We start from the raw sequence: 24,944 nt of genomic DNA, 5'->3' as shown, positions 1-24,944 counted from the left end.
GCTGTGTCTTCTCATTCGTATCGCCGACGCCGTCCATCCTGAGGGAACCCCTGGACCAGCTGGAGCAGGACTCCGGCAAGTGGCGCCCGGGACAGGGACCTGAAGGTAATCCCCCCCAATCATTCAGCTTTCGGGACGGATAGGCCCCCCACTGAGGGTACTGCAGACCCCCCTGCATAAGAGAGGTAGGGTAAGGATAGTGGGTAGGTCAGAACATTTTGAGAAGATTTTGAGGCCTCGAGAATACTTCTCGAAGAAGTAAACTTGTAAAAAAAGAAAAGAAAAAGAAAAGAAAAAGAAAAAACAAAAGAGATAAAAATGGGTAATAGCGAGTCAAAAGAACGACAACTTTTTATACAAGTAATCTTACAATTATTGAATAAAAGAGGAATTAAGGTTAAAAAAGCTAGCGTTCAATCTTTTCCAGAAGAGGGTACTGTTAACTTAGATACTTGGGAAAAGGTAAGAAAACAGTTGAAAACTTATTACACTCTGCACAGTCCAGAAAAGGTGCCTACTGACACCTTTTCCTTATGGAACATGATTAGAGATGCCCTAGATCCCGTGCATGAATCTAAAAAAATACCTGTTAGAAAAAAAAATGAGGAAGAAGAGCCCAAGCCTAGCTATCAACAATTAAGAAATATGCTGGCTGCCATGACCACCGATGGGCCTGTAGAGAGTAAAGATAAAATAGAAGAACAACTTTCACCGCAAGATGAGGGAGATTTAGAGGAAGCAGCAGCTCATTACCACTCTGATGAAAATTGGTCTTTTTTAGTCAGAGACGCTCCTAAAAGTTTAAAAGCAACGTCTCCAACTATACCATCCATAAATATGTAGAAAAAAGAGCGAGGCAAAGAAAGGTATGAGGTAGACATCAGAGAAAAAAAAAAATACAGAAAGAAAAGCAAAAAAGGCAAATAGACATTTTAAATTTGAAGTAAAAAACTGTGAGGTTTTTGTCTGTCCAGATTCATGTGTGTCTCAGCGTGTGTCTCTGTCATTGTACAACATTGCTGAAGCCTAATTAGTCAATGAGCTCTATTTAATTGGCCTAAAAGAAAAGTAAAGCACTTACAAATCAGACAATTCTAAACACAAGAAAAATTAACCTAACTAAATTTCAGATTCATGTGAACTGAAAAATATTCAATATTAAGTATCTAGTATTAATGTTTATTTGCTAATCTAATATAGACATGTCTAATAGTCATTAATATTAAGCACATTTTTATTGTACCTAGGTTTACTATAAGTTAAATATTGTTATATCTGTCACAAGTTTGTCAGCAAGGAAGGTACCTCGAGTGAAGAAACTTAAAAATATATATATATAAATGAGATATGAACTTTTAGATAAACTCTATTAAGATTGAAAATGTCTGTCTAAAACAGTCTCTCTAAGATTTCAGTAACCTGAATTTCTAGGGTTGTGCTAAACTAAATAACAGAAGTTTATTAAATAGCTAGGTCATTTCCAAATAAAATAAGATTCTAAAACATTCATTACTAAATACTAACTTACAGAAAAAGATTTTGGACTATTAATAAATAATGTTTGATGCCATCCTGAGATGTTTGCTAAAATTTTTAAGAGTTATCACTGGTATTTATGTTCACCAATCTATAAAATGCTAATATAAAGGTCAGTTCTAGGTTGCTTAAAGAAAGTAGGATGTATGTTTTCAGTAAACAAGGTATGAAGAATGAAGTTACATTTTATGAAGAGAAAAAAAAGTAGATCTGACTTACAGGTGGCTATTTCTAGATGAAAAAACAAACGGATACAGCAAGTGATGGAAAGTTTTTGTAGAAAGTGGACCCCAAGGAAAGAGTTTTGCAAGTTTTTTTGAGATGGTGAACTGCCTTTGATAATAAATTTTAAGTTTCTTTACATCTAAAGTGATCTATTCTATGTTTACCTTACCTAAAATCTTCCTTGTTACTTTGGCTAAGTAAATATATTATTTCATAGTGATCTATATAATTCTATCTGACTGAGTGTTATAAACTCTTTTGATATTTATCGACAAAATTGCCAAAATAACTTGACTTCTAGCTAACTTTGAAATGCTTCAGAGGGCCCCTGAGACATCCCAAAGAGCAATTAAACTACCTGAGTTCATTTTCTTTCAATAACAGATTATGAATTTCTTTACCTTTAAGTGATTTATATTTGTTTTTAAAGTCTTTTGTTACTTTGGTAAAGTAAATAAGCATTATTTAAGGTTATGGTACATATAAAAGCTTATTCTGCTTATACAAAAATAACCCCTCACTGTTAGACTTGTGTTATCCTAATGTCCTTAAAACATGACAACAGGGACTTCCCTGGCGGTCCAGTGGTTAAGACTTCGCCTTCCAATGCAGGGGGTGAGGGTTTGATCCCTGGCAGGGAGTTAAACCCCACATGCCTCTGGGCCAAAAAACTAAAACATAAAACAGAAGCAATCTTGTAACAAATTCAATAAAGACTTTAAAAATGGTCCACATCAAAAAAAAAAAAAAATCTAAAAAAAAACCAAAACATGACAACAGTCTACTCCTAAACTGGGAAATTAAAAATGGATGAACAATAGCTAAAAATCAAAGAGTCAGGGCTATGGGAAATCCAAGACGGCCGCTTGGCTTTTCCCAGCTCCCTGACAAACCGCATTTTTATTTGATGGGTTAAAGCCTTCCTTGGCTACAGGGTTAATGTCTCCATAATGAAAAAATCATGTTTCACTAAATATTAAGTTTTATAAATTGTTAAACTAAGTTTCTAGCCTTGTTAATTAAAGTCTAGTGTTTACTAAGACTCACTTCTGAGATAGTTCTTTGTTGTGTTATATTGCTAAAAGATTAAGTTTGTTTCTAAGGCTTATCTCAGTAACCAATCTTCAGATAAAGATCAGATGCTCCATGATGTACAACCAAGAGATTAACACCATGCTTTGTTTATAATTAATCATTTAAACGTAGACACACAGGGGCGGACTGCAATGATGAGGCACTGGATTCCTGAAGGGGCTACAACTCGGCCCCTGGTCAAATAAAAAGACCTCCTTACTAGAAAATAAAAAGGGCCATTTGTGCTGTTAACTTGCGGGAGAGGGTATGCTTGCGTTTCCGCAGGATTCCATTTCTCCTGTTTAAATTCCTGACTTGAAAAAACCAAAAAAAAGCCGAGAGGCAAATGACCTTTCACCTGAGGCTTCACTAAGAGTACATCGCCTCAGGCACCTGGCGCTTCAAGAGAGACATACTGCTCAAGTCCATCTTCCACCGCCGCTAGAAAAGCAGCCCCCACTTCCTCCCTACTTTCTTTTCTAAAAACCACAGCCTCTTTCAGAACATGCACCGCCCTGTCAGCAGTTTCAAAATCTCACTCTGAGCGATGCTTCAAGATCCATTCGCCCCAGACCGCGACCTACACCTGTGCTGCATAGACATCCTCACCCTGCTGCTTCAACCAGAGCCACTGATCTTCCTACCTGGGGCCAAGTTAAGAGATTGACTGGAGACACTCACAGGCTCGTGGCCAAGCGGGGAGCCACCACAGCTCCTGGACATCTTTTTGTTGTTATTGTTATGCTTACATTGCTTGCCTGTCACGGTAAATACCTATTGGTATGACAATTACGGTCTAGCTGTTCTGCAATAATTATAAGATTTAATGTGTCCCCGACGGTTTGTAGGGCTACTTATATTAGGGATTTCGGCTTTAATAACAGCAATTACTTCTGTTACTGTGGCAACAATATCGTTGACTCAACAAGTGCATACTGCTCAATATGTCAATACTATGTCCAAAAATGTTTCTTTAACTCTAGCCATGCAAGAGATCATAGATAAAAAATTAGAAATAAAAATAGATGCCCTAGAAGAGGCGGTCATGCATATTGGAACCGAGTTACAGGCTTTAAAGGTAAAGTTAACATTATCTTGTCACTCCGACTTTCGGTGGATTTGTGTGACACCTTTAAAAGTAAATGATACAGATTATAATTGGGAAAAAATTAAAAATCATATTTCAGGTATTTGGAATAGCTCCAGCATTGGCTTAGATCTGAAAAAACTTCATGATCAAATAAAGACCTTAGAACAATCCCATCTGGATTTCTCTACTGCAGGGGCCACTGATGATTTCTTTCATACCTTGTCTAACTTTATTACTGGAAAAAATATTTTATCAACTATCTTCAGTTATGTTGCTGTAGCTGCTTTAATTCTGCTTCTCATTATAATCCTTCCTTGTATTGTCAGAGCTCTTCGGCTGAGTACTCAGAAGCTCGCAACTGAAGTCCATTTGGCTGTCTTAAAAAATAAAAAAGGGGGAGATGCTGGGAGCCAGTTCACGAGATCCCACCCATGACAGAGTCATGAGAAAGAGGACTGATTTGAGCACGGCTCCTCAGGCCTCGGGGATTCTCGAGAGGCTGCCTCAGCGCTCACCTTAAAAATTAGATCTCTCTTTCTGACGCTTGCTATAATAGACCTCTTCTTGTCTTCTGTGACTTGGACAAAAGGCTTTTCCTGATTCTCTTCTGAAACAGATCAGTCTGAAACCTCAATCAACAAGGCCCCTGAACGGTAGCACCCTAAATAAAATTATCTGGGATATAGAATATGCTGATCTAAATTCCTTTTGCTAACATACTGGTTTGTTTAATAAGTGTACCTGTGCCTTTGGAGCCAATGTGCATAACTGTTCCTTAATAATAAAACAGCATTGAGAGCCTCCACACAGAAAACCCCTATGGGCACAAAACCCTTCACAGGAAAAAAGGCTTGTTGGGAAATATAGGAAATGTTGCTTTGTGAAACTGTTGCTTAGTCTATATTTACTCGCTATGTTTTTACTCTTAACCTATTTAGCCTATATAATAAAAGCATAATAGTTGAAGATTTATATAAATAGAAGTTTAGCTGTAATACAAATAGTGAGACAATTGTTGATTTAACTGAAGATTCTTACTTAGAGCTGACCTTCAGCTTGCTGTTCTATGATTTTATGGGACCACATTCTTTTAAGCTCAAGGTGTAAAGTAAATTACCGAAAACAGGTTTTGCCTTGAAACTTTCTATTGATGGGTTCTTTCCTGCTGTGCCTGATACAAAAGTGTTCTGACTGATCAACGCTTATCAATAGGAGAGTCACAAGATGTTGGCAGGCCCCCAGGCCAGAAGATGATGTAAACAAAATGAACTAAGATATGCAAACGATGTCGGTAAAGGTCAACACTGTTGACCCATTAAGCTGATTTGATGTGACTCTATACATTTGTTTCTATGTACCACTAAAGATATAAAAGCTGTCTTAAAAAACAATAAAGGCAGAAGACACTTGGAAACACCGAGACTCGCTGTGTCTTCTCATTCATATCGCTGACGCCGTCCATCCTGAGGGAACCCCTGGACCACCTGGAGCAGGACTCCGGCAAGTGAAAGGCAGTAATTTTGCAGAACATGGCTTGGTATGGGTTTGTCCAATGTTTAATCACAACAGATTCAGGCTCTGCACTTTTGACAGGAAGACTGCAGAAAGGATGTTGTGTTCTCAGTACGTCAGGAGGTACGGAATGTCCATCTGCTCCTTTCTTCCTGATGTTAAAGTAGGTCACATGGTTTAGCTGCATTTTCTCCACTGTAAATTGTTGTTTTCTCTCCGTATTTATCTTGAGAAGACACTGGTGTGCTGCAGGCTGTTTTGGGCAATGGAGGTGGAACCAGGACCAAGGTCAGAAGCCCCCACTGGAGGTCTGTCGGGTTGGGCAGACTCCTGGGGTCAAGCCAGTGCCTTCTGCCCAGAGCTGGATGAGGGCTGGGGTCTTACCTGGTCACACAGGTCCCAAAGCCTGTGTGCCTGGTCAGAGAAAAAGCCCAGGGCAGGAGCGCTCCTTTTGCTGCTAATCAGCTGAGAAGTCGCCTCCCCATCTCTGCGTCTCACTTTTTCATCCAGGCGAGAGAGCTGGGCGGTCTAAGCTTCCCTTTCTGACTAAGACCCTTTTGTTCTTAGCTCCTTTTGAGAACAGAAGCTAAATGCCTCCGAGGATTGAAGTTGGCCAAGGATCTTTTACCCGAAAAATCACACACAAAAAATGTGGGTGCTGCACGTGCTAAGTCGCATCCAACTCTTTGCGACCCTATGGACCGTAGCCTGCCAGGCTCCTCTGTCCATGGGATTCTCCAGGCAAGAATACTGGAGTGGGTTGCCATTTCCTTCTCCAGAGGATCTTCCCAACCCAGGGATCGAACCCACGTCTCCTACGTCTCCTGCATTGGCAGGCAGGTTCTTTACCACTGAGCCACCTGGGAAGTCCTAACTCATTCAAAGACTGCTAAGGTGTCAGCCGGGCAGCATGTAATCCATTCACTGCTGCGGAGTCCCATGGGGGGCTGAGGGCAGCCGGGCTGAGGGAGCCACTTCTCCCCTGTGGGAATACTGGTGCCGAGGAGCCTAAACCCACAGCTCAGTCCCCCACTTACACAAAACAAGGGGGCCCCTGCAGGACACTCGTTCAGGGCTGATGGCTGCCCAGAGCCCCCTAGATAGAGGAATGGTCACAGCTGGGGCTCAAAATGCCTCTGCAACCCCTCTCTCCTTTCCTCTTCTACTCTTCATCCTCTCCCACCTCCACTCTACACCCAGGCCCACTATCTCCTAAACAGTTGCTGAAAATGGATTTGAGGAGTCCCGAGAAGAAATCCTGGGTTCCAGGTTACCCCACCTTTCGAACTGAACGACTGATTTCATTCCTCGAATACTGGTACAGCCATTACTACTTCAAGAAACCTTTGCTACCTGAAATTCTTTAAGCTGTTACTTACTTTTTAACACCCAGATGCAAATGAGCTTTGCTGAGAGCAGAGGAGGTAGTAGACATGATGTGGGAAGGGTGTCACGAGGTCACTGACCTCAGGACTGGAATGGGGAGATAAGCACTAACTAAACGTGGACACAGCAGCTCCTGGAAAACGAACGTGGCCCAGTTCTGGGCCTGAATGGGAAGGCAGCCCCCAGACACCAGGTGCCATCATGCGCTGCATCTATAAGAAGGTCCAGGCGTGTGTTCCCCAAGGAAGCAGTCTCATGACATGGCTTAAGCACATCAGCAGAATGAGTACGTCTGGACACATGAGACTGAGGGTCAGAAAACCCTAGATCTGGCTTCCAGCTCTCCTATAAAAGGCCTATGGTCCTACTCTGCTTGACCTAATTAACCAAGAACAGGGACATTTGATCAGTAAGTTTCTGAGCATCAGTGGCAAGTTCACAGCCAGCGATCACCGCTCTGGAGACTTCTACCAGCATAGCAGGTGGTTTGAGGAGGGTCCTCCCAGTCACCACATAGAAGATTTAACAAGTAAAAACCTGCAAACTCTTTATTAAATTCTCCCATTTCATCTGTACAGAAAAAAAATGCACATTATGTTCAGAATCTCAGTAACATCTCAAAATTACACAGCATGAACATGTAAAAACAAGGAACTGCCAGGATTTTATACATAGAAAGAAAAACCATTTACAAAAGAGGCTTGTTAATTTTACTTTTTCCTTAAAAAAAAAAAAAGTTAAAGGCCTAAGATCTCACACAGCATTTGCTGGACAGTCTGTTTTCCAGCCTGGATTGACCCAGAAACACTGTGTGGGGAGAAGGCGTTCAGTAAGCCTCAGGATGCCAGCCCTCCTGTCAGTCACTCGCTCTGACCAGGGAAATTGTTCTAGCCATCAGGCGTGTGCGGCACAGGGCCTGCTGGGCTCTGGGGTCCAGCTGTCAACTCCGTGTTGGGGGGAAGGCAAAACAGAACAGAGGCACTGTCTGAATCCCCTCCCTTGCCCAGGGAGACTCCCGCCACATGGCTGCCCACACCCCTACCTGTGCGCTGTGGCGGATCTTGGGAAGGAGGAAGGGGAGACCACCACCAGGATCCTGGCACCACCAGCCGAGCACAGTCCCACCTCTGTGCTCCGGGTGACCAACAGCCCCTGGGTCTCCTCGGTGATCTCACTAGAGGGCGTGGAGGGGCCTGTCACTCTGAAGAGTCAGTCTGGGTTTGCTAATGACTTATCTTTTGTCTGAGGTCTGGGCACGAAAGGGGATTGGGCCTCGAACTGGACTCCCCTGTCTGACATGTGACGCTGGTCCTAGGGGAGAGGAGGACCAAGGGGAGTTTAGCTGGAGAGATGACCAAGCAAAGATGAGAGAGAGACTCACCAACCAGAACATCAGCTCCGGCCCCTGGTCCTTTGGGAACTGAAGGCCAGTGGGGGAGCAGCGATTCAGGAGTGGAGTGTTCCCAAGGACCCATGGGAAACTCGGGGCACTGGAATGCTGCATTTTATAAAACTACTTAGGTGCTGTCCAAATGGTGAGAATAAATACAAGGGGTTTTGAGATTTTTCAAATTCCTAAGAATTGGAAATACAAGCAAACATACCAAAATGCACATGATTCAAAAAACCCTCTTCTTTTTATTCTATGGCCCAAATTTAGTTTGAATGAGTCAGGCTATATTGGATGGCTTCTAAGGGTCCCTACTCCAGGTTCCTTCCCTGTACGTGCTCACGTGGAATAAGTAATATGCAGAGAACGCTTACTTTTTGGTGGGGGAGGGAAAGAAATGGGAAAAGCAGAGGCTTTTTTCTCAGGGGAACTTAAGACCGGCTGAGAAAGGAGGTCCCACGAAACAACCGATCCTTTCCCAGGTGACTCACACCAGTGGGGATCTTTGGGACAGAAGTGGTCCCACAAGCCTGGAGGAGGTGTGTACAGAAGTGAATCTTCTCCGGGGAAGCAGGAGGGAAGTCAGCACCCTGTCTGATGAAATGTAAACGGAGGCTACAAGTCTTCACTACTAGTTTCTCTTGTTACCTGACCTCAGGAAATGGGGAGATGAAATCTGATGGCAATTTCCTGCCACACCTTCTAGGAAAGCAGTGTCTCCCTCCTTCTCCAGCATCCCTGAGAAGAGTGAGTGCAGGACGTGAGACAGTCAAGGGCCCAATGAACACCAGTCAACACCTGCTCACTCAATACTAGAATTCCCCTCGCCTCTTAAGGATGCACAGGCTGAGAACAAGCTGATGGGATCTACAGAACTGGGCCTGTGGGTGGTACCAGAGTGTCAGGGAAGGCTAAGGAGGGGGGCTTTCCTGCTGGAGTGAACCCAGGCCTGTCTTGAGCATCTTGCTAGCAGACTTCTCTTGGGACAGCAGCAATAGTGGAGGAAGGCCAGGGCTGCACAGGTCAAGACCTCACTCCACAGCTGCCTTCTGTGTGAGAAGCTCCATGAGGCGGAGCAGTCAGCCTCATCCTGGGCGTTCTGCTTAGATTTCTGATTCCCTGCACTGCAGGGCCTCCAGCCCAGAGAACTGACCTCCTGGCTCCTCTGGACTGCTGTGGAGATACTGAGTTGGCATCTCTGAGACACAAGTGAGTGGACAAGGCCTGATGAGTTCCCTGGCTACTGTAATCTTCAGCAAGTGCATGGATCCTTGGCCTTGACCGAAAACCGTACCTGCTGCTGATGTAACTGTTCCTGGATGGGCTAGACATCAGGAGATGAGAGCATGAAGGCCATCATCAGCTCCCCCACTAGGGCCATGGTCTCTTCTTCTTGCCTAGTTCTTGCCTAGCTGATTTACCCAAGAATGACCTATGAAGCCAGGGACCAGAGGTGGCTCAGAGCCTGTTTTTGTGCCACTGAATGAGGTACAGAATGGATAGAGCTGGGCCGTAGCTTGTGATGGGTGTATGAAACTGCTCAGTCATAGGAAACTACTCCAAGTTGGACAGTGAAATGCTTTCTGGCAACAACCGATCAAAGATACTGGCAGAGTTATCCCTTCTATCTATCCAGATCATTTCTCAAGGTGACGAATGTTTCAAGAATCAAACTCTTTTTCAAACTTCTAGATCTGCTGCAGACAGTTGAGATCATCTTTCAGTTCAGAAAGAAGAAAAGCATCAAGACACAGTAAGCTGTGGCGATGTTTTATACACGTGGGGAGGGAGCCAGCAGAGATGGGGAATGGAATTCCCCCTCATCAGGTGGGAAGTTATTCTGTGCTGTAAAGCACGTCACACACATCATTGGGGGCCTGTGTACATGTGACAACCCCGTTCCTCGCTCTCAGCACCTGCCCAGAGCAAGGGAGGAGCCCCAGGAGGTGCACCATCCAGACCAGCTCAGTTTAGTGCAACACGGGTGGAAGGAGGGGTGTGCTCCAACTCCAAGAGTTTCAAGTTTGATGAGACAGAAGAACCGCAGGACAGCTGCTGATAATCAGGAAGACCTTAAGAGCAGAACTGAGGGGACCCAGCAGCTGAGAACCTCCCTTGGTGACTTGTGGTGCCCTAGGCAGGGGGCATCTGCAGCTGGCTTCTGAAACCCACTGCCTCCAGGAAGAGTAGCAAAAAGGAGAAAGAAAGAAGCAAACCACAGTATTCAAATATATGTCAGTCAGGGTTAGACAAGGAGTCACCTGGACCAGCTGACCCATTTGTCCTGAACACATTCCGGGGAAGAGAGAGGTGGGGTGGTCCCGCAGCACATGTGGACAGTGGCGAAGCGGGGCAGGGCCAGGCAGGGAGCATGGTCTATGTGGACAGTTTTAGGCACGTGATTTATAATACTTTGTGGACGTCTAACAGGTTAATAAAATATATATTATATAAATATATCTCCTACTGTACACGCTGCCCTCTTGTGCAGCCACTGGATTCCGTGCCCCCAACTCAAGCCCAGGTACCTCAGGCTAAACCGTGATGCCGGCGTGCTTCCCTTTTTACACTCCAAGCCTGTCATCTCTACGCTGGAGGGCTGAGCGATCCTCAGGAATATGTTTCCACAAAGCTCAGACTCAGCAAAGATTGATGAATCATCCAAATACAACATTTAGTCAATGCCTACTACCGTGGGGATATGCAGCCAATGGACAGAAAGGAAAAATGGAGAAAAAGCCTCCATCTTTTACTGGAATCATGTTCTGTGCCCTCTGCATGTAGAGGCATGAAGGAGCTTGTCTGGGAAGGTGGCCCTAAGCCTGTGGGAAGGTCAGGTGGGACTGCCATCCCTCCCTGAGACCACGCTACACCTTCAGAAGCCACTGTCTCTGACCTGCATTGTTGCCTGAAACATAAAGCAAGGTGAGCGGATTCCGCCCCACCCTCCTTCCTGCCGACTCCCTCCCCCCAGGCCACAGGCTCCCCAGGCAGCGGAGGACTTGGGGAGGAACTGACACCTCGGCAGGGTCGGTCCACATGGAAGAGCCCTGCGCAGGTCTGGAAGGGAGGCCCCTGGGACCCTACGCCTCGGGCCCCAGGGCCCGGCCTCTCCTGCGGAACAGTGGACGGACGAGCTGCTCACACTCCTGGGCCCCGCTCCAACCCACCCACCCTCAACCTAGGAGGCCCACCAAGGCGAGGAGATGGCAGAGCGACACATGGCCGTGGGGTCCTGACCCGCAGTGGCTCTGCTCGGGTAGGAATCGGAAGGCATCACTGTTTCAGCAGAAGAAAACAAGACCCAAAGTGGGCTGGTCAGTTGTTCCCCGCTACTCGGTGAGGTCCATGGCCCTGATGGGGGCCAGAGGTGCCTCTGAGAGGTCAGTCAGACACCCCAGTGGCAGCGTGTTTGGGGGTGTGTCTCCCCTCTAGCGTCCTGCCTTCCTTTTACACCGCCACACAGAAGAAAGAACCTCATCGCTCAAATCAAGCCTGGAGGAGATGTGTTACTATATACATTTTTTTTTCTTTCTTTAAAAATTTCTTTTTTTTTTGGTGTTTAAAAAAAAAAAAATTGAGCTGAGTTGCAGGTCAGGTGAGTTGGTTCCGGAAGTACTGGTAGGTCCATTGGGATGAGAGACTTGTCTCTGGACAGGGAAACCCGAGTCTGCCAACAGAGGCGATCCCCAGAGCGACCGGCTGCTGCAGGAGTGGTCGAGGAGGAGGACACCACGGACGCGGGAGGAGTCTGCGGCGGACGATGCGGCAGGCACCTGCTGCTGCTCTAACATGAGAGTTGGGGCCACCGCACGGGAGGGCGGGGAAAGGGGGGCACTATACAGGAGGGCTGTGCAGACGGGGCGCCACACAGGTAGTTCCTCTGCGGCTCCAGGTGCCTCTACCTGTCCTTGAGCTCTCGTGTCACACGCTTGGTGATGCGTCCACACATCAGGCCGATCAGGAACAATATGCAGATGCTCCCGCTGATCACAGAGAGGATGTAGTTCTTGGACGGGGAGGTCATCACTTGCATGGCGAGGTCAGAGAAGCCGTCCGCCGGGGCCACCTGGAAAACAAATGGTGGCATTGCCCTCAGAGAGATGTGGGCTGGGCCGATGCTCACTCGAAATAGTCCCCTCAGTTCCTACCGTAACGGGGGTCATTTCTTTTGGGGGGAGAGGAGGGTAAGGGATGAGAAAATCAAACACAGAGCTACAACTGGTTTTCCTAATCATAGTGCTGCATACAGCTGCTGCACAAGATTAGACAATGCAGACAAATACCAAGAGGCGGACTCTCAGAAGTCAGCATAACGATCACAGCCACCCGTGTAGTAAGAGCTCTCACATGGAGGACCTCACCACGTGCTGGCAAAGGGCTCAACACGCGTCAATCATTTAGTCCTCACACGGGTCCTGGCATGTATATTTCATGACTCCCACGTCACAGGTGAAGACCCAGCAGCCCAAGGGGTGGCAAGGGGTCAACTGATTTGCACAAGGACACAGGTCCTAGACTCAAACCAACCCCCCCACCGTGGACACAGAGCGTCTAAGCAGCTCTCATGCTCAGGACTTTCTCCAGTGGACCTCCATGGCCTTCTGCTCTGGAGAACCAGGGCCACACAGCTCCCCAGGTGTGCACGGATCTGTTCTGCTGGGTCTCAGCTTAGCCTGGGTGCCCAAGAGGGTCCAGACCAGAGGTCTGGGCTGCTTCTACACCCATCCATGTACTGAGAACAGCACGAGGGGTCTTCGGATTAAAGTGAACTGAGCACCAACATATGCCAACAAAAAAAACAAGCAGTGGAGTCACTGAGAAGCAGTCCTTAGCGGCTCACAAGTAGAAGCCAATGAGGAAAGAAGAGACCCATTTGTGTCTCAGCAGTCCCATCTGGAGATGACGGCTCTGGCTCACAGAGCCCAGGAGTCTCACAGGTGCATAGAGAGATATTTTCAAACACACTGACTCATGACAAGGACAAGGAGGTCAGTGAAGTAGCTCAAAGAGACTGGGAAACTCAGAGAAGATGTCACTTCAGGAGATTCTCGAGGTTCATTACCTTTGCTGCATAACTCCACATTTCAATCCGGTCATTGAGACGTTTTTTGCACTCCGGTTGTAACCTCACCCGCTTATCCTCCAGGGCCTCCATAAGGCAAGACATTTCTGTGCAAGGAAAGGGGTAAGAGCCTGAAGCTGTACAGAACAGAGATTTCAGTAAGGCTGGGGAGAAGGGTACCTACCACCAGGGAATTCAGATCCGGAGGCTACCCGAAGTGAAATCCTTTCAAGGACACTTAAGAGCTCACATGGAGAAGAATGTCTAAGGTTGGCTCTCCGGACTCACTCTTAAAACCTCTTGATTCTCAGAGGACACACACGGGTCAGAAACAGCCATACCCTTGCCCAGGTTCCACCTCACACAGGACCTGACCTCAGAGCCCACTGTGGCCACTGGGGAAGCTGTGGGAGCCATCCACTGGACAAGGCAGGGAAGAGGACCATGATGATGGCTTTAACTTTTGCCTCCCTGGTAAGTAACTCAACTTTCTCTTGTCAAATCTTTACCTCTGGTCAGGACTGTATCACTGTACACCTGCAGGATCCCTCCTAAACTCACTTTTCACAGAGCATCAACCAGGCCCCCGAGGGCGCTGCCTACAGTTGAGCTGAAGCTACAGAAGAGAGCTGCTGCAACTGACGTCTCAGCAGGATCTCTGCTTCTCCCAAGACAACTCAGAAAGGGCAAGAGTGAACACAGCGACTTACGACGCCCTCGGCCAGGGGTGATGGCCGCACAGTGGTGTTTAATGTCCAGGGCACAAGCTGTATGAAGAACTGGGTCCACGAAGATGTCTGCTTTGCTTTCCTTCAGCATGTTTAACACTTCCTAAGGCAGGGGAGATCACAGAGAGCACTCTTATAGAGGACCCACAGCAAATCTGTTGTCCATAAATACTTCATGTACAAACAAAAAAGTCAAGGAGGGAAGGTTAAGCCAACAGAGGCTACTTGGAGATTGGTGGCAATGTGGTGAGCATGCAGAGAACAGAGATTGTTAGCATCCAATTTAATTCAATAAATATAATTTGGAGGCCGAATGTACGCAGAGCTGTTTGCCAAGCAAAGCAGGGCAACATTAAGATCAGAATTGGGTTTTGGCATGCTGGTACACCATATTATTAAATACTAAGTGTTAGTGTTTATACTGATTTAAAGCAGTTCTTTTGTTTCTATAGAACTCTGTAAAGAAAACTGAAAATCAGAATAATAACTATATTAAAATTCCCAAACAGAAAAGCACGTTTGTAAAATGTCTCACTTTACCTATATTACCCTCAAAAGGAAAAAAAGAATTGACAGCACCTAACTTCTACTGCAAGAACAATTCTTATCTGAGTTTAAAGATGTTCCAAACAACAGGAGTACAAACATAACAGAACTGAAATCAACTCTGCAGACACTGTTATTAATGATGAAATTTCAGCAGATAGACAGTCCAGAAATACTTTCTTACATAAAAATTAGTTTGTTCTCACTAGACTGTAAAACAACAATAAAATCAAAGCAAAAAAAAGTATGGTTTAAAAAGTCCTCCCTGAAGTTACATGAGATCATTTGATGAAGAAGTATTTGCAGGAAAATATGTGGATTTAGCATTCGGCCAACTCCTACCATTCTTCAGACCATGTGGAATCAGAAACATTTTTAGCAGATGAAAATATGTGCACACAATATTCACACTGATTCAACAATATTATTGAAACACTTTTCCAAAAAGAGATAAAGCTTTTTTTAAAAGATCAAATATATATTATTTTGCTTATCAATTTCATAAGACAATGTATGCTTAACTATCATAACTTTGATAAAAATTTTTTATGTGATGTTTCCAAAATGAACTAAATTTTTAGTTTCATTGACTTTTATGAATGTAGTACACTGACTGGTATATTGGAATTGACATTTTACTTCGATATAGCTCTTAAACATTGGTCTAGTCATGGAGATGAGACATATTCACAACTAACTAGTAGGCATGTAAGAATATTTAAGTTACAGGCAATTAAGGGTCAAAAGCCAAATGAGTTTGGTGAGAGGAACGGATAGAATTCTTGGAAAGCAGGTTTCGATTTCAGCGAGATGTACAGTCTATAGCTTTCAGAGAAAGAAGAGGAAAAAGAGAGGAGAGCAAGTGACAGAGAACGGAGACTGACGCAGTCACCTTTTTACAGCCTTCTGTTTTGATCTTGAGCAGGTTGACCTTCAGGCACTCCTCTACCTGGCCGGTCTGCTCCTGGGCCGCTGCTTCTTCGGCACACAGACTGGTGATCTGCTCGGGACACACAGAGCACAGGGCAGCCCTGCTCGCACTGGGCTCCTGGGTCTCTGCATCACGCAGACGCACGATCCTCCCACAAATGTGCCCGGGTGCCTCTCAAATGGGTTCCCGGTGGATTTCACTCCCCTCCCCACAACGCGGTATGCCAGGCTCTGTTCTTCTTCACAGGGACTGGCACAGAACTGAAAAACCCGTCAACACACGTATCTTTATGCTGTCAACCTCCAGACCTGAGTCAGACTGTCCCAGGACTGATCACAAAGACTACTCCCTGATTCCTCAAGAAGGTGGTCAGAGAGCTGAGTAAAATCCTAAAAGCAAATGCTTGACATTCACAGTGCTTCAGGGTAAACTGAGCTGCATAACTTGGAAACACAAATGAAGGGGTCCTGACACATAGCCTGCAGTGCAGATTAAAAATTTAGCCTTCTTTTGGATAGCTTTATGAGTAAGCTTCTTTGAAATACCTTTAAAATTCATATCCATAAACTGATGTATGTTGAACAAGGTTCTCAACATGGCCTTTCCTAGCTAGGAAGTCAATTTCCAAGAATAGGCCCTTCATTAGAGGTATTTATTACAGGAGCACTTCCATTTTTCTGGCAACTGTTGGGTGTGTTCTGGGTTGACCATCAGAATAAGGAGAGGGAAGACCAAATTAGACATAAACAGATATAATAAAACTCTTGTTCCATAGAGAAATATGGAATCAAAACTGAACAGTGGGAGGACTAAGGCCAAGTCAAATTCAGTGTTACAAGAACCAGGAACTCAGACAATGGAGAGCCTAGAAGAATCCTGGATTCAGGGCTGAAGGGAAAGAGGGTAAAGAACTTATCTCCAATAAAACCCTCCTGACCGGCTTTATTCACAACAAGTTTTGTACCCAAATCCTACCTCATCTGAGCAGTGGAGCTGGAGCTGGGGGTCGAGTCGGTAATCTAGAGCAGACTCCTGGATGATAATCCGGATCTGGTCTTCACAGTCTGAAGACAGGCGCTACGTGTGACAAGGAAGAATACGTCAGCCTATTAGAATATGTCAGCTTTTCATTTGGGCCCTGGCTTGGGGAAGATGTGAAAAAGGTCTTGGGGAAAGTAGCAGTAAGCTAAGGACCTCCAAAGAAAATGCTGTCGGAACTAGTGGAGGCCCCGTAAGTACACCTCTGTGCAAAGCCCAGGGCAGTTTACCTGGTCTGCATATCTCAGCTTGAGGCAAGAGATGACTTGACCTTCTAACTCTGAATCATCCTTGGCCTTAGTCAGGATTCCATGACAGAATTTAGGGATGTCGGCTTTGCAGGCTTTCCTCAGCACGGGGTTTAAGCGGTAATCTAGAAGAAAGGAATAAGCACATGATAAAATACTCCACCTGGATCCACAAATGTTTTGAGAACCACTTACCCAAAGGGGGCATATTATGTTAATGACCGTCAATAAACCATTGATTTCTTTATCTAGTAAATGTTTAGTGGGCTCCTTCACTATGCTGTTTTATTTCATTATTTATTTTTATTTGTTTTATTTATTTCCCTGTGGCTTGGGGGAGCTTAGTTCCCTGACCAGGGACTGAACTTGGGCCACAAGAGTAAGAGTGAGGAGCCCTAACAACTGGGCCACCAGGCAACCCCCTCACAATGCTGTTTTAAATCCTCAACATAATGTGGTGGAAGGGCAGATGTGGAGAATCCTACTCCCCAGCAGCTCTGCAGGGTCTACTGAGACCAACATTCTAAGCAGTCCTCACAAAAATCATGCAGACATCAGTCATCTTCCCCATAATACATACATTCGAAAACGCTGAGAAGAGAATATCCAACTCAATTTGACCATTAAGTTACAAGCTCTTGCAACTCCGAGATTAAATTTCTCTGTTCTAAAACAGAGCACCCATGTATTGTCCTGCCACATGCATGAAGTTTTATTCAACCTCCAGACTTTGTCAAAGAACTCTAGCCCTAATTCGTTTTGGATGCCCTGTAAAGGCAGGTTTCCTGTGTTTTCAGCTTCCTCTTCCCCATGACTCTGTGTTCTTCTGGATACTCTTCAGGGAAGAAGTCATTTTGCTTATTACATCCAGACTCTTAACAGTCACAAGCACCAAAGCACCTTTAGTTTAATTAGGCAAGTATATGCCCACTCAGCTCCTCTCAAGCTCTACCCAGTGGGACCAGGAAAGCCAAGATGGTACCTGTGTTCTGGGTGATCTGGCGCTTGGTTATCATCTGTTTGCATTTGGGATCCATCAATTCACTATTTTTATTTTGCTTCAAGCACTGCAACATAGTTTTGGAATCCGCTTCTGGACAGAATCTCTGAAAAAAAGAAGTTTTATAAAAGTAGTTAATTGCCAAATGTGGCAGTTAACACCATATTTATCACTCTTACATCTTCGAGGGAGCTTATGACAGAACCTAAAGGTATTACTTGGGCCATGAGTAACAGTGAGCCTGAATAAGCACCCAGCCTCCAGATCCATTTTATCTATTCTCTGCTATATTTCTCACATTTCTTTCTACTTCCTGTTTCTTATTTTGCATAGGATTGATTCCCTACTTACATGGCTATGCTACATTACATGGCATCTCATGAGCTTACTTATTGTTGATGTATGAACATAATGTTGTGCTAGGTGACCATGTAGCCCTCAAACCATATCTACCCAACTCCAATGGGAAACTCAGGAATTACCCACCAAACAATGTGAATCGGGATGTGGGGAAATGACCTTTCTGGTTCATCCTTTAACTACAGGGGCTATTCACCTACCAAACCCTGTGGGGCCAGATCTTGTACACTTGCTCGTGTCCCTGAAGTCAGAGATTCACTTTGACTAGTGATAAACTCATCTCTATCTGATAATCCAGAGTCTGTTAATTATAGTCCACTGGTACCTTAATATGAGGATGTGGGTTGCTGATTGATTTTTATAAAAGGCATCAAAAATCTTACAAAGCTCCCTCAAATCACAGCCTGACACTTCCATTTTTACAGAGGGCTCACTTCTTCCAGACTCACCTAAAGAGACTTCTTACTTTCATAATTTTCTTTAGAGTTTGTTTGACAGGGTGAGAAGTATCACTTTATTTTAAAGGGAAGTTGAAATAAGGGATTAGCACTTTGATCTCTTTGTATGCGTGCACAGATCCAGGAATGACATCTCGTCATGCCTGCTGCAGGGGACGTTCACTGGAGATGCAAAAGAACCAAAAGAACTTGTAGAACAAAAAAGCCATTGATGGCGGTAGACGGATGATCAGGACATTTGATGGTGACTTTCTCAGTAGACCTCCACCAACTGCCCCAAAACAAATCATATATTCAGTGGGCCTCTATTTTCTTGTGTCTCAGGTCAAAGTGAGGTGAGTCATTGTGGGTGGAACCCACTCTGGAACCCATGGGTGCTTGTGAAAACAGAAGCCGCCACTTGTAGAGACTGACTCGAGAGATCAGGGTGGGGCCTGAGACGTTAAGTTCCCAGGCGGTGCTGGCGCTGCAGGTCTAGGGGCCAGAGCTCGAGAACCATGGCCTTAGCTACATAAGACACGTGACACTGAAAGATTACGTGCATTTACTCTGAAAGGTAAAGACGCTTGTGCTACTGTTACTGTCACCCTGGTTTTAGATCCCTTACCTTTATCATCTGCTTGCAGACTCTCATGAGTGTATAGTCTAGTTCTGGGTCCATCATCTCTGTCTCCTGCAGCTTAAACACTTTCTGGTGGCAACGAGGGCTCAGCTGCTTCTTGTTTTCTTTCAGACATTCAATAATCTAGGGCATAAGAATTAGGGACAAGTTAAGAGGTGGATCAGGGATTGATACTCCACGTTCCTGACTGAAGCATTCAGTTCTTAGTACATCCCTCATTTTTCTATCCAAGCATCTTCCATTTCTAATTCCTAGGTAACAGGAATCAGGATTTCTTCACAAAGGAAAATTAGATTTATAGATCTACAACCTCAGGGCTAAAGACAAACAAAATGTATAAAAATGATGGATGATGAGCAGGCTGCACTGGAAGCCTGTGGGGAAGGAAATCCTCTCAAGATTCCTGGTTTCTTCTCCCTTCCAGGGTTGTTTCTTGTAAGATTTCTTTTGGAGCATACATCAGGCTCTCTGCCTTTCCCTGGAGCAATAACCCTGACTTGACAATAGGCACAAGCCAGGAAGTTCAGCTCAACTCATCATTTACCATATGGGAGTAGAGCATTAGATGCCAGCTATGAACCAGACCCAGTCCTTCCCCCTGAAGGGTGCGGGTTAGGGATGGAGGCAGAGACTGAATCATGCAGCCCCAAGTCAAGGACTGGAGCCACCAGAAGACAGACAAGGCAAGGAAGCTTTCTGCCCGAGAGCCTCGGGAAAGACAGCAGTTCTGTCAACACCTTGATTTCAAGTATCAGGCCTCAAAAACTGTGAAAGAATAAATTTGTTTTAAGGCACCCAGTCTGTGGAAATTCGGCAGCTCTACAAAACTAACATTCAGATGTAAGATTTACAGTGGACCTCTCATCAGAAACTCTGCAGGGACTTCTTTGGAGGGCCAGAGGTTAAGGCTCCATACTACCCATGCAGGGGGTGCAGGTTCAATCCCTGGCCAAGAAACTAAGATCCCAAAGGCTGCATGGCACGGCTTAAAAACCAAAAAGAAAAAACAAATAAAACAAGAAACAAAACTATGCATAAAAGAGTATGGAGTGAAATAAAGTACTGTAAGACAAAAAAAAATCCATCAACCTAGAATTCTATATCCAGCAAATCTGTTCTTCAAAAAGGAAGACGGGGAAAAAAAAAAAAGCAGACTTTTTCACACAAGCAAAAACTGAGGCAATTCATTACCCATACATGCACCTTGCAAAAAAAAAAAGTTATAAAAGAAGTTCTTCAGGCAGAAGGGAAAACATATATAGGTCAAAACCTTGGATCTACATAAAAAAGGAAGAGCATTAGAAAAGGAAAAAAAAAATGAAGGAAAAAAATATAATGATTTTTCTTATTTTTGCTGATCTAACTGATAACAGTCTAGTAACAATGTACTGGGGGATCATGACATATGCATTAAAAAATGAATAATGTCAAAAGGGATGGGTAGAAGGAACTATGAGTGCTCTTTATTAAAATACATACATTGGGAAAAAAAGAAAAGAAACGACAAAATCCAACTGGTGGTCTCTCTGAAGAGCAGAACGGAAAGCCTAAAATGATAAATTATGAATCTGGGAAACAGAACTGAAGAACTACCCGAGTGTAGTATAGAGAGATAAAGAAAAGAAAAACGTGGAAGAAAAATGGACATGGAGGACAGATTCAGATGCTCCAAATGTCTAACAGGAGTTCCAGAAGGAAGGATATGAAAGGCAATTTTTGAAAGAACAATGTCTGAGAATTTCCTTGAACTGAAGTAAGACATGAATTCTGAGACTAAGCCAACAAGGATAATAAAAACAAAAACCAGATCTAAATATAGCACAGTGAAATTACAGATCATTAAAGAGAAAACTCAGAGGTAGATTAACTACACAGAACTGAGAATCAGATTGACATTGGTCTTTGCATTGCCAACAGCAGATACTAGAAGACAACGAAGCCATCATCTCTGAGGCTGAAGCACTGTGGCAATGCCACGAACTAGAAGAGGTACATCTGACATCAGAAGAATATTAAATCAAAAACACTTCACTGCATCTCATTTCTGACGATTCTGGCTAGGGCCCTGTTCTGTGAATTAGAAGGAAAAACAAAAAAACCTCCCATGGTGTTTCTTATGTGACCTCCAGTTAAGAACTTCTGCGCAACGGGATCAAATGAGAGAATAACTAATTTTGGAGGTGCAGAGTGGTGGGAAAGCTATAGACAGGAGGAGACATTTGGAGGATCACTGGGAGTTTACTAGGCAGGCAAGGTGGGGGAGGACAAGGTAACCAGAAAGAAGGAAGTGAATGAATCGGTGGCAAAGAGGAACGAAGGTGAGTAAAAGTACTCTGCTTGGGAAAAGTACCCTGGTGTGGCTTAAGAAGGGATGATCAGGCTGGACAGGATGGGATCAATCCCACCAACAGAAAATTATGAGAAAGATACCTTCATACTACTTTTACCATCAAAAAATTAAACCAGAAAGTTACCTGCGCATTGCCATACTGCACAGTGGAACAGTGGTTCTTGATGTCACCTTTGCAGGCTTCATACAGATCTGGTTCCAGGCGGATGTCCTCTGTCTGTATGAGAGAGCCAGCATGGGAAAGTGAGCTTACTCTACGCCGGTGAGATCAAATGCTTTACACATTTGTCGACTGGACCTCGTCTGGTGGCCATAACTGCTATTCAGTCAAGCAGCAGCAGGGGTCACTGCAATAATGGGAGGAGGAGGACTGAATTTCAGTTTGGCCACTATCTAGCTTCATGGCCTTGGACTTTGTTTGCAAAATGAAATGCTACCATTCTACTCTGACCCCTTCACAGGACTGCTGTGAGATGAAATAAGGTAGTATGATGTAGAAACCACTTTGAAAGCTAAAATCATTATATGGAAGTAGGATTCTACTTTTATTCTTATTATTTTACTGAAAGAACCAGGTTCATATCTAGGGACCCAAAGTTTCTATTATAAAAGGATGCATAGGCTGGTTCCACTTAAAACATAATTATCACTGAATCACTACCTCTATATGTGGAAACCTGGTCATGCAATTAGTATTAGTATTTTCTGGTGTTCATTACTAGTTTTTGCTTAGACTGAGCCTTCTCAAGAAGACTTTTGAGAGTCCCTTGGACTGCAAGGAGATCAAACCAGTCAATCCTAAAGGAAATCAGTCCTGAAAGATAATCAGTCCTGAATATTCACTGGAAGGACTGATGCTGAAGCTGCAACTCCAATACTTTTGGCCACCTGATGCGAAGAACTGACTCACTGGAAAAGACCCTGATGCTGGGAAAGATTGAAGGCAGGAGGAGAAGGGGACAACAGAGGATGAGATGGTTGGATGGCATCGCCGACTCAAAGGACATGAGTTTGAGCAAGCTTCAGGAGTTGGAGATGGACAGGGAAGCCTGGCGTGTTGCAGTCCATGGGGTCGCAAAGAGTCGGACATGACTGAGCAACTGAACTGAACTGAGGTGAAATAAATACGATTCAAAATACAAACCATAAAATTAATACATATTTTTAGCTGTCTTAACATGGCTTGGGCCTCACCTCAGAAGTAAAGTGGAAGGTGTCCTCTCACAGTGTACACCGTGGGCGCCTTCCCAACACCCACGTCACCTTGATCATCAGTAAGCTCATCAGTGAGTGTATCCCCTGACGGGGAACAGGGCACAGATCTCAAACTACACAATCAAATTGGAGAGGAGGACCTTTATTTCATGCTGGGGACAGTTTTCTCTTGTTTCTGTTTTCCTGCTGGAGATGAATATCGGAGCAGGTGGCCCGGGTGTTGCAGGCAGCCATTGTGCAGCCATGAGGGAAACCAGCCTTAATGATGAAGCTGGTGCCCAAGGACAGCAGGGTGAAGAGAGAGAGACCTCAACCCTTGAGGACATTATTGATGCAATGATTGGCATCACATGCTCACAGCTTGTCTTACAGCTGGATTTCCAGTTACGTGTGGTGAAAAATACTTAATCATGTAAAAAAAAAAAAAAGGGAAATGAGAAGCTGTCCTCTGGTAAAACTTTAGCATGCAGCTCTAAGTCTTAATCATCACGCTTGTGGCTAAAATCTTCCAATTTGCCCTAGCCCTTCACCCAGCTCTCTAAACCCTGCCCTGTGGTTCCTGGGACCAGAGGCCGTGCTCCCAGGCATTACCATCTCCAGTTCCTCCACCCGCAGCTGCTTGCGGCACTTCAGGGACACCCTGTGTTCCTTGACTTCCTGGAGAGTGTCGTTGCGCACGGTGGTGCTCAGGCAGATCACCACGTCCACCCTGCGTGGAGAGAAGAGGCCTGAGCTGGGCTGGAGCCACACAAAAGCAGACGGCCAAGACCTGGGCTGGGGCAGGGGCCACACCAGCCCTCCAGGACCCATGTACCCCTTTCCCATGTTCTGAGTGCCTTTCCTGTTAAGTCTCACTGTGTTTTCAGAGCGCTCAATGCAGCAATTTGACTGTACACGTCACAAACCCTGGGCCCCAGCCTGAATGCTGATAACATCCCTGGCTGGTGGGGAGGCCAGAGAGGGGACATGTGTGCAAGGACAGTTTAACACTTGTTTTGTCAAATACATGTGACCAGAGAGGAATGCGACTCTACTCTCAACTCTGGACAGTGTCTTTGCTATACTGTGAAAATACACTCTGAAAAGGACAGAAACCTAAGCAAAAATGGGAACCCGGTTTATCTGAGGGGAAATGTGTTTCAGAAACCCACTTCTGCAAAGAGCAGCATGGAAGAATTCGGGAAGCCATGCCATCAAAGCTCATCGTTCTCCTCATTAGGACCTAGTTCTTAGATGAATAAAGTGTTTGTTTCTTTACTACTCTCTCATTCAGGGAAGGCCTGTGTGGCTTCCTTGAAGAGATGATGTAATGGGATGATGATGGAGGACATTAGCTAACCTCCTAGTCACACTGCAACCTGCTCATCTAAGTACACAAACCTCTATCTGCCTCATCAGTTAGGTGGTCTGAACGTGGAAAAATTAAAAGTCTGTCCATTTCAGAACTACCACGTGTGGCTCTCGGCTGCTATAGAGAGGCTATGTCTAGGCAACCCTGGGGTTCGGCCATAATACCAAAGGGGTGTGCAGGAAGTCAATCTCCCAGACAGTGGTCGGCTGCCTGACATCTTAGCTACTCATCCAGTAGCCAAGAGGGACCGCAGGGGGGCAGAACGAATCAGTTAAAAGCTACATACTTCTTCTTTATGTTGGGGCAAAGTTTCAACACGTCCTCCTTGCAGGCCATTTTAAACTTGTAAGAGAACCGAAAATCCTTCATCTGCACCTGAATAAGAGGATGGAAAAGAAAATCAGAAGCTCTGTGACAAGGTCTCACCAGCAGTGCTGGGTGTGCTCATATGCTGTTTGCAGCAGCCTGTCTCCCTCAGGCGCCCTGGCTTGCTGAGCTCCCTGTGGCATGCTCCCAGGAAGCATGATCTTCTGATCTGCTCTAGGGCATGCTGGCTTCCAGTCACACAGGCAGGGGCCTCTTCCCCCAGATCTCCCCGTGGCATGCTGCCTCACTTCCTTGACGCTTCCATTCAAATACCTTCTTCTCAAGTCCCTTTTTCTCCATTACCCTGCAGGCCTTACGCTGCTTTATTTTTCTTCACAAACTCAGCTGAAACTATATACTTAGATTTCATCCTCCTAGGAAGGAAGTGCTTGCTTTATTAGAAATACTTCACTTATGCCTGTGGTAACTACAAAGACTATGGTTTAATCCTCT

At 45.0% G+C, this 24,944-nt stretch overlaps 1 protein-coding gene across 9 annotated transcripts in view; it reads right to left on the bottom strand.

Moving 5' to 3' along the window:
- Nucleotides 1-7,344: 7,344 nt before the first annotated feature.
- Nucleotides 7,345-24,944, bottom strand: part of GLG1 (golgi glycoprotein 1) — a 129,241-nt gene continuing 111,641 nt past the window's right edge. For 6 of the 9 annotated variants that reach the window (XM_081508713.1, XM_081508716.1, XM_081508714.1 and 3 more), the window contains 11 exons: nucleotides 24,412-24,500; nucleotides 23,366-23,483; nucleotides 21,684-21,776; nucleotides 19,195-19,332; nucleotides 17,752-17,875; nucleotides 16,752-16,894; nucleotides 16,459-16,560; nucleotides 15,445-15,552; nucleotides 13,989-14,109; nucleotides 13,279-13,385; nucleotides 11,757-12,282 (listed from right to left, as the gene is read on the bottom strand). In XM_081508713.1, coding sequence (XP_081364839.1) covers nucleotides 12,115-12,282; nucleotides 13,279-13,385; nucleotides 13,989-14,109; nucleotides 15,445-15,552; nucleotides 16,459-16,560; nucleotides 16,752-16,894; nucleotides 17,752-17,875; nucleotides 19,195-19,332; nucleotides 21,684-21,776; nucleotides 23,366-23,483; nucleotides 24,412-24,500 — 1,311 coding nt within the window. In that variant the 3' untranslated portion in view covers nucleotides 11,757-12,114. Of the gene's footprint in view, nucleotides 11,122-11,756; nucleotides 12,283-13,278; nucleotides 13,386-13,988; nucleotides 14,110-15,444; nucleotides 15,553-16,458; nucleotides 16,590-16,724; nucleotides 16,895-17,751; nucleotides 17,876-19,194; nucleotides 19,333-21,683; nucleotides 21,777-23,365; nucleotides 23,484-24,411; nucleotides 24,501-24,944 lie in introns of those variants that run through there. The other 3 variants (XM_081508711.1, XM_081508712.1, XR_014059183.1) reach the window with 2 other exon arrangements.

Source organism: Giraffa tippelskirchi, chromosome 7 (genome assembly GCF_054371585.1).
Source record: "Giraffa tippelskirchi isolate mGirTip1 chromosome 7, T2T-mGirTip1v1.2.pri, whole genome shotgun sequence".
NCBI classification, from domain to species: Eukaryota; Metazoa; Chordata; class Mammalia; order Artiodactyla; family Giraffidae; genus Giraffa; species Giraffa tippelskirchi.
The sequence above is the reverse complement of the archived record's forward strand: the minus strand, read 5'-3'. Positions and strand labels throughout refer to the sequence as shown.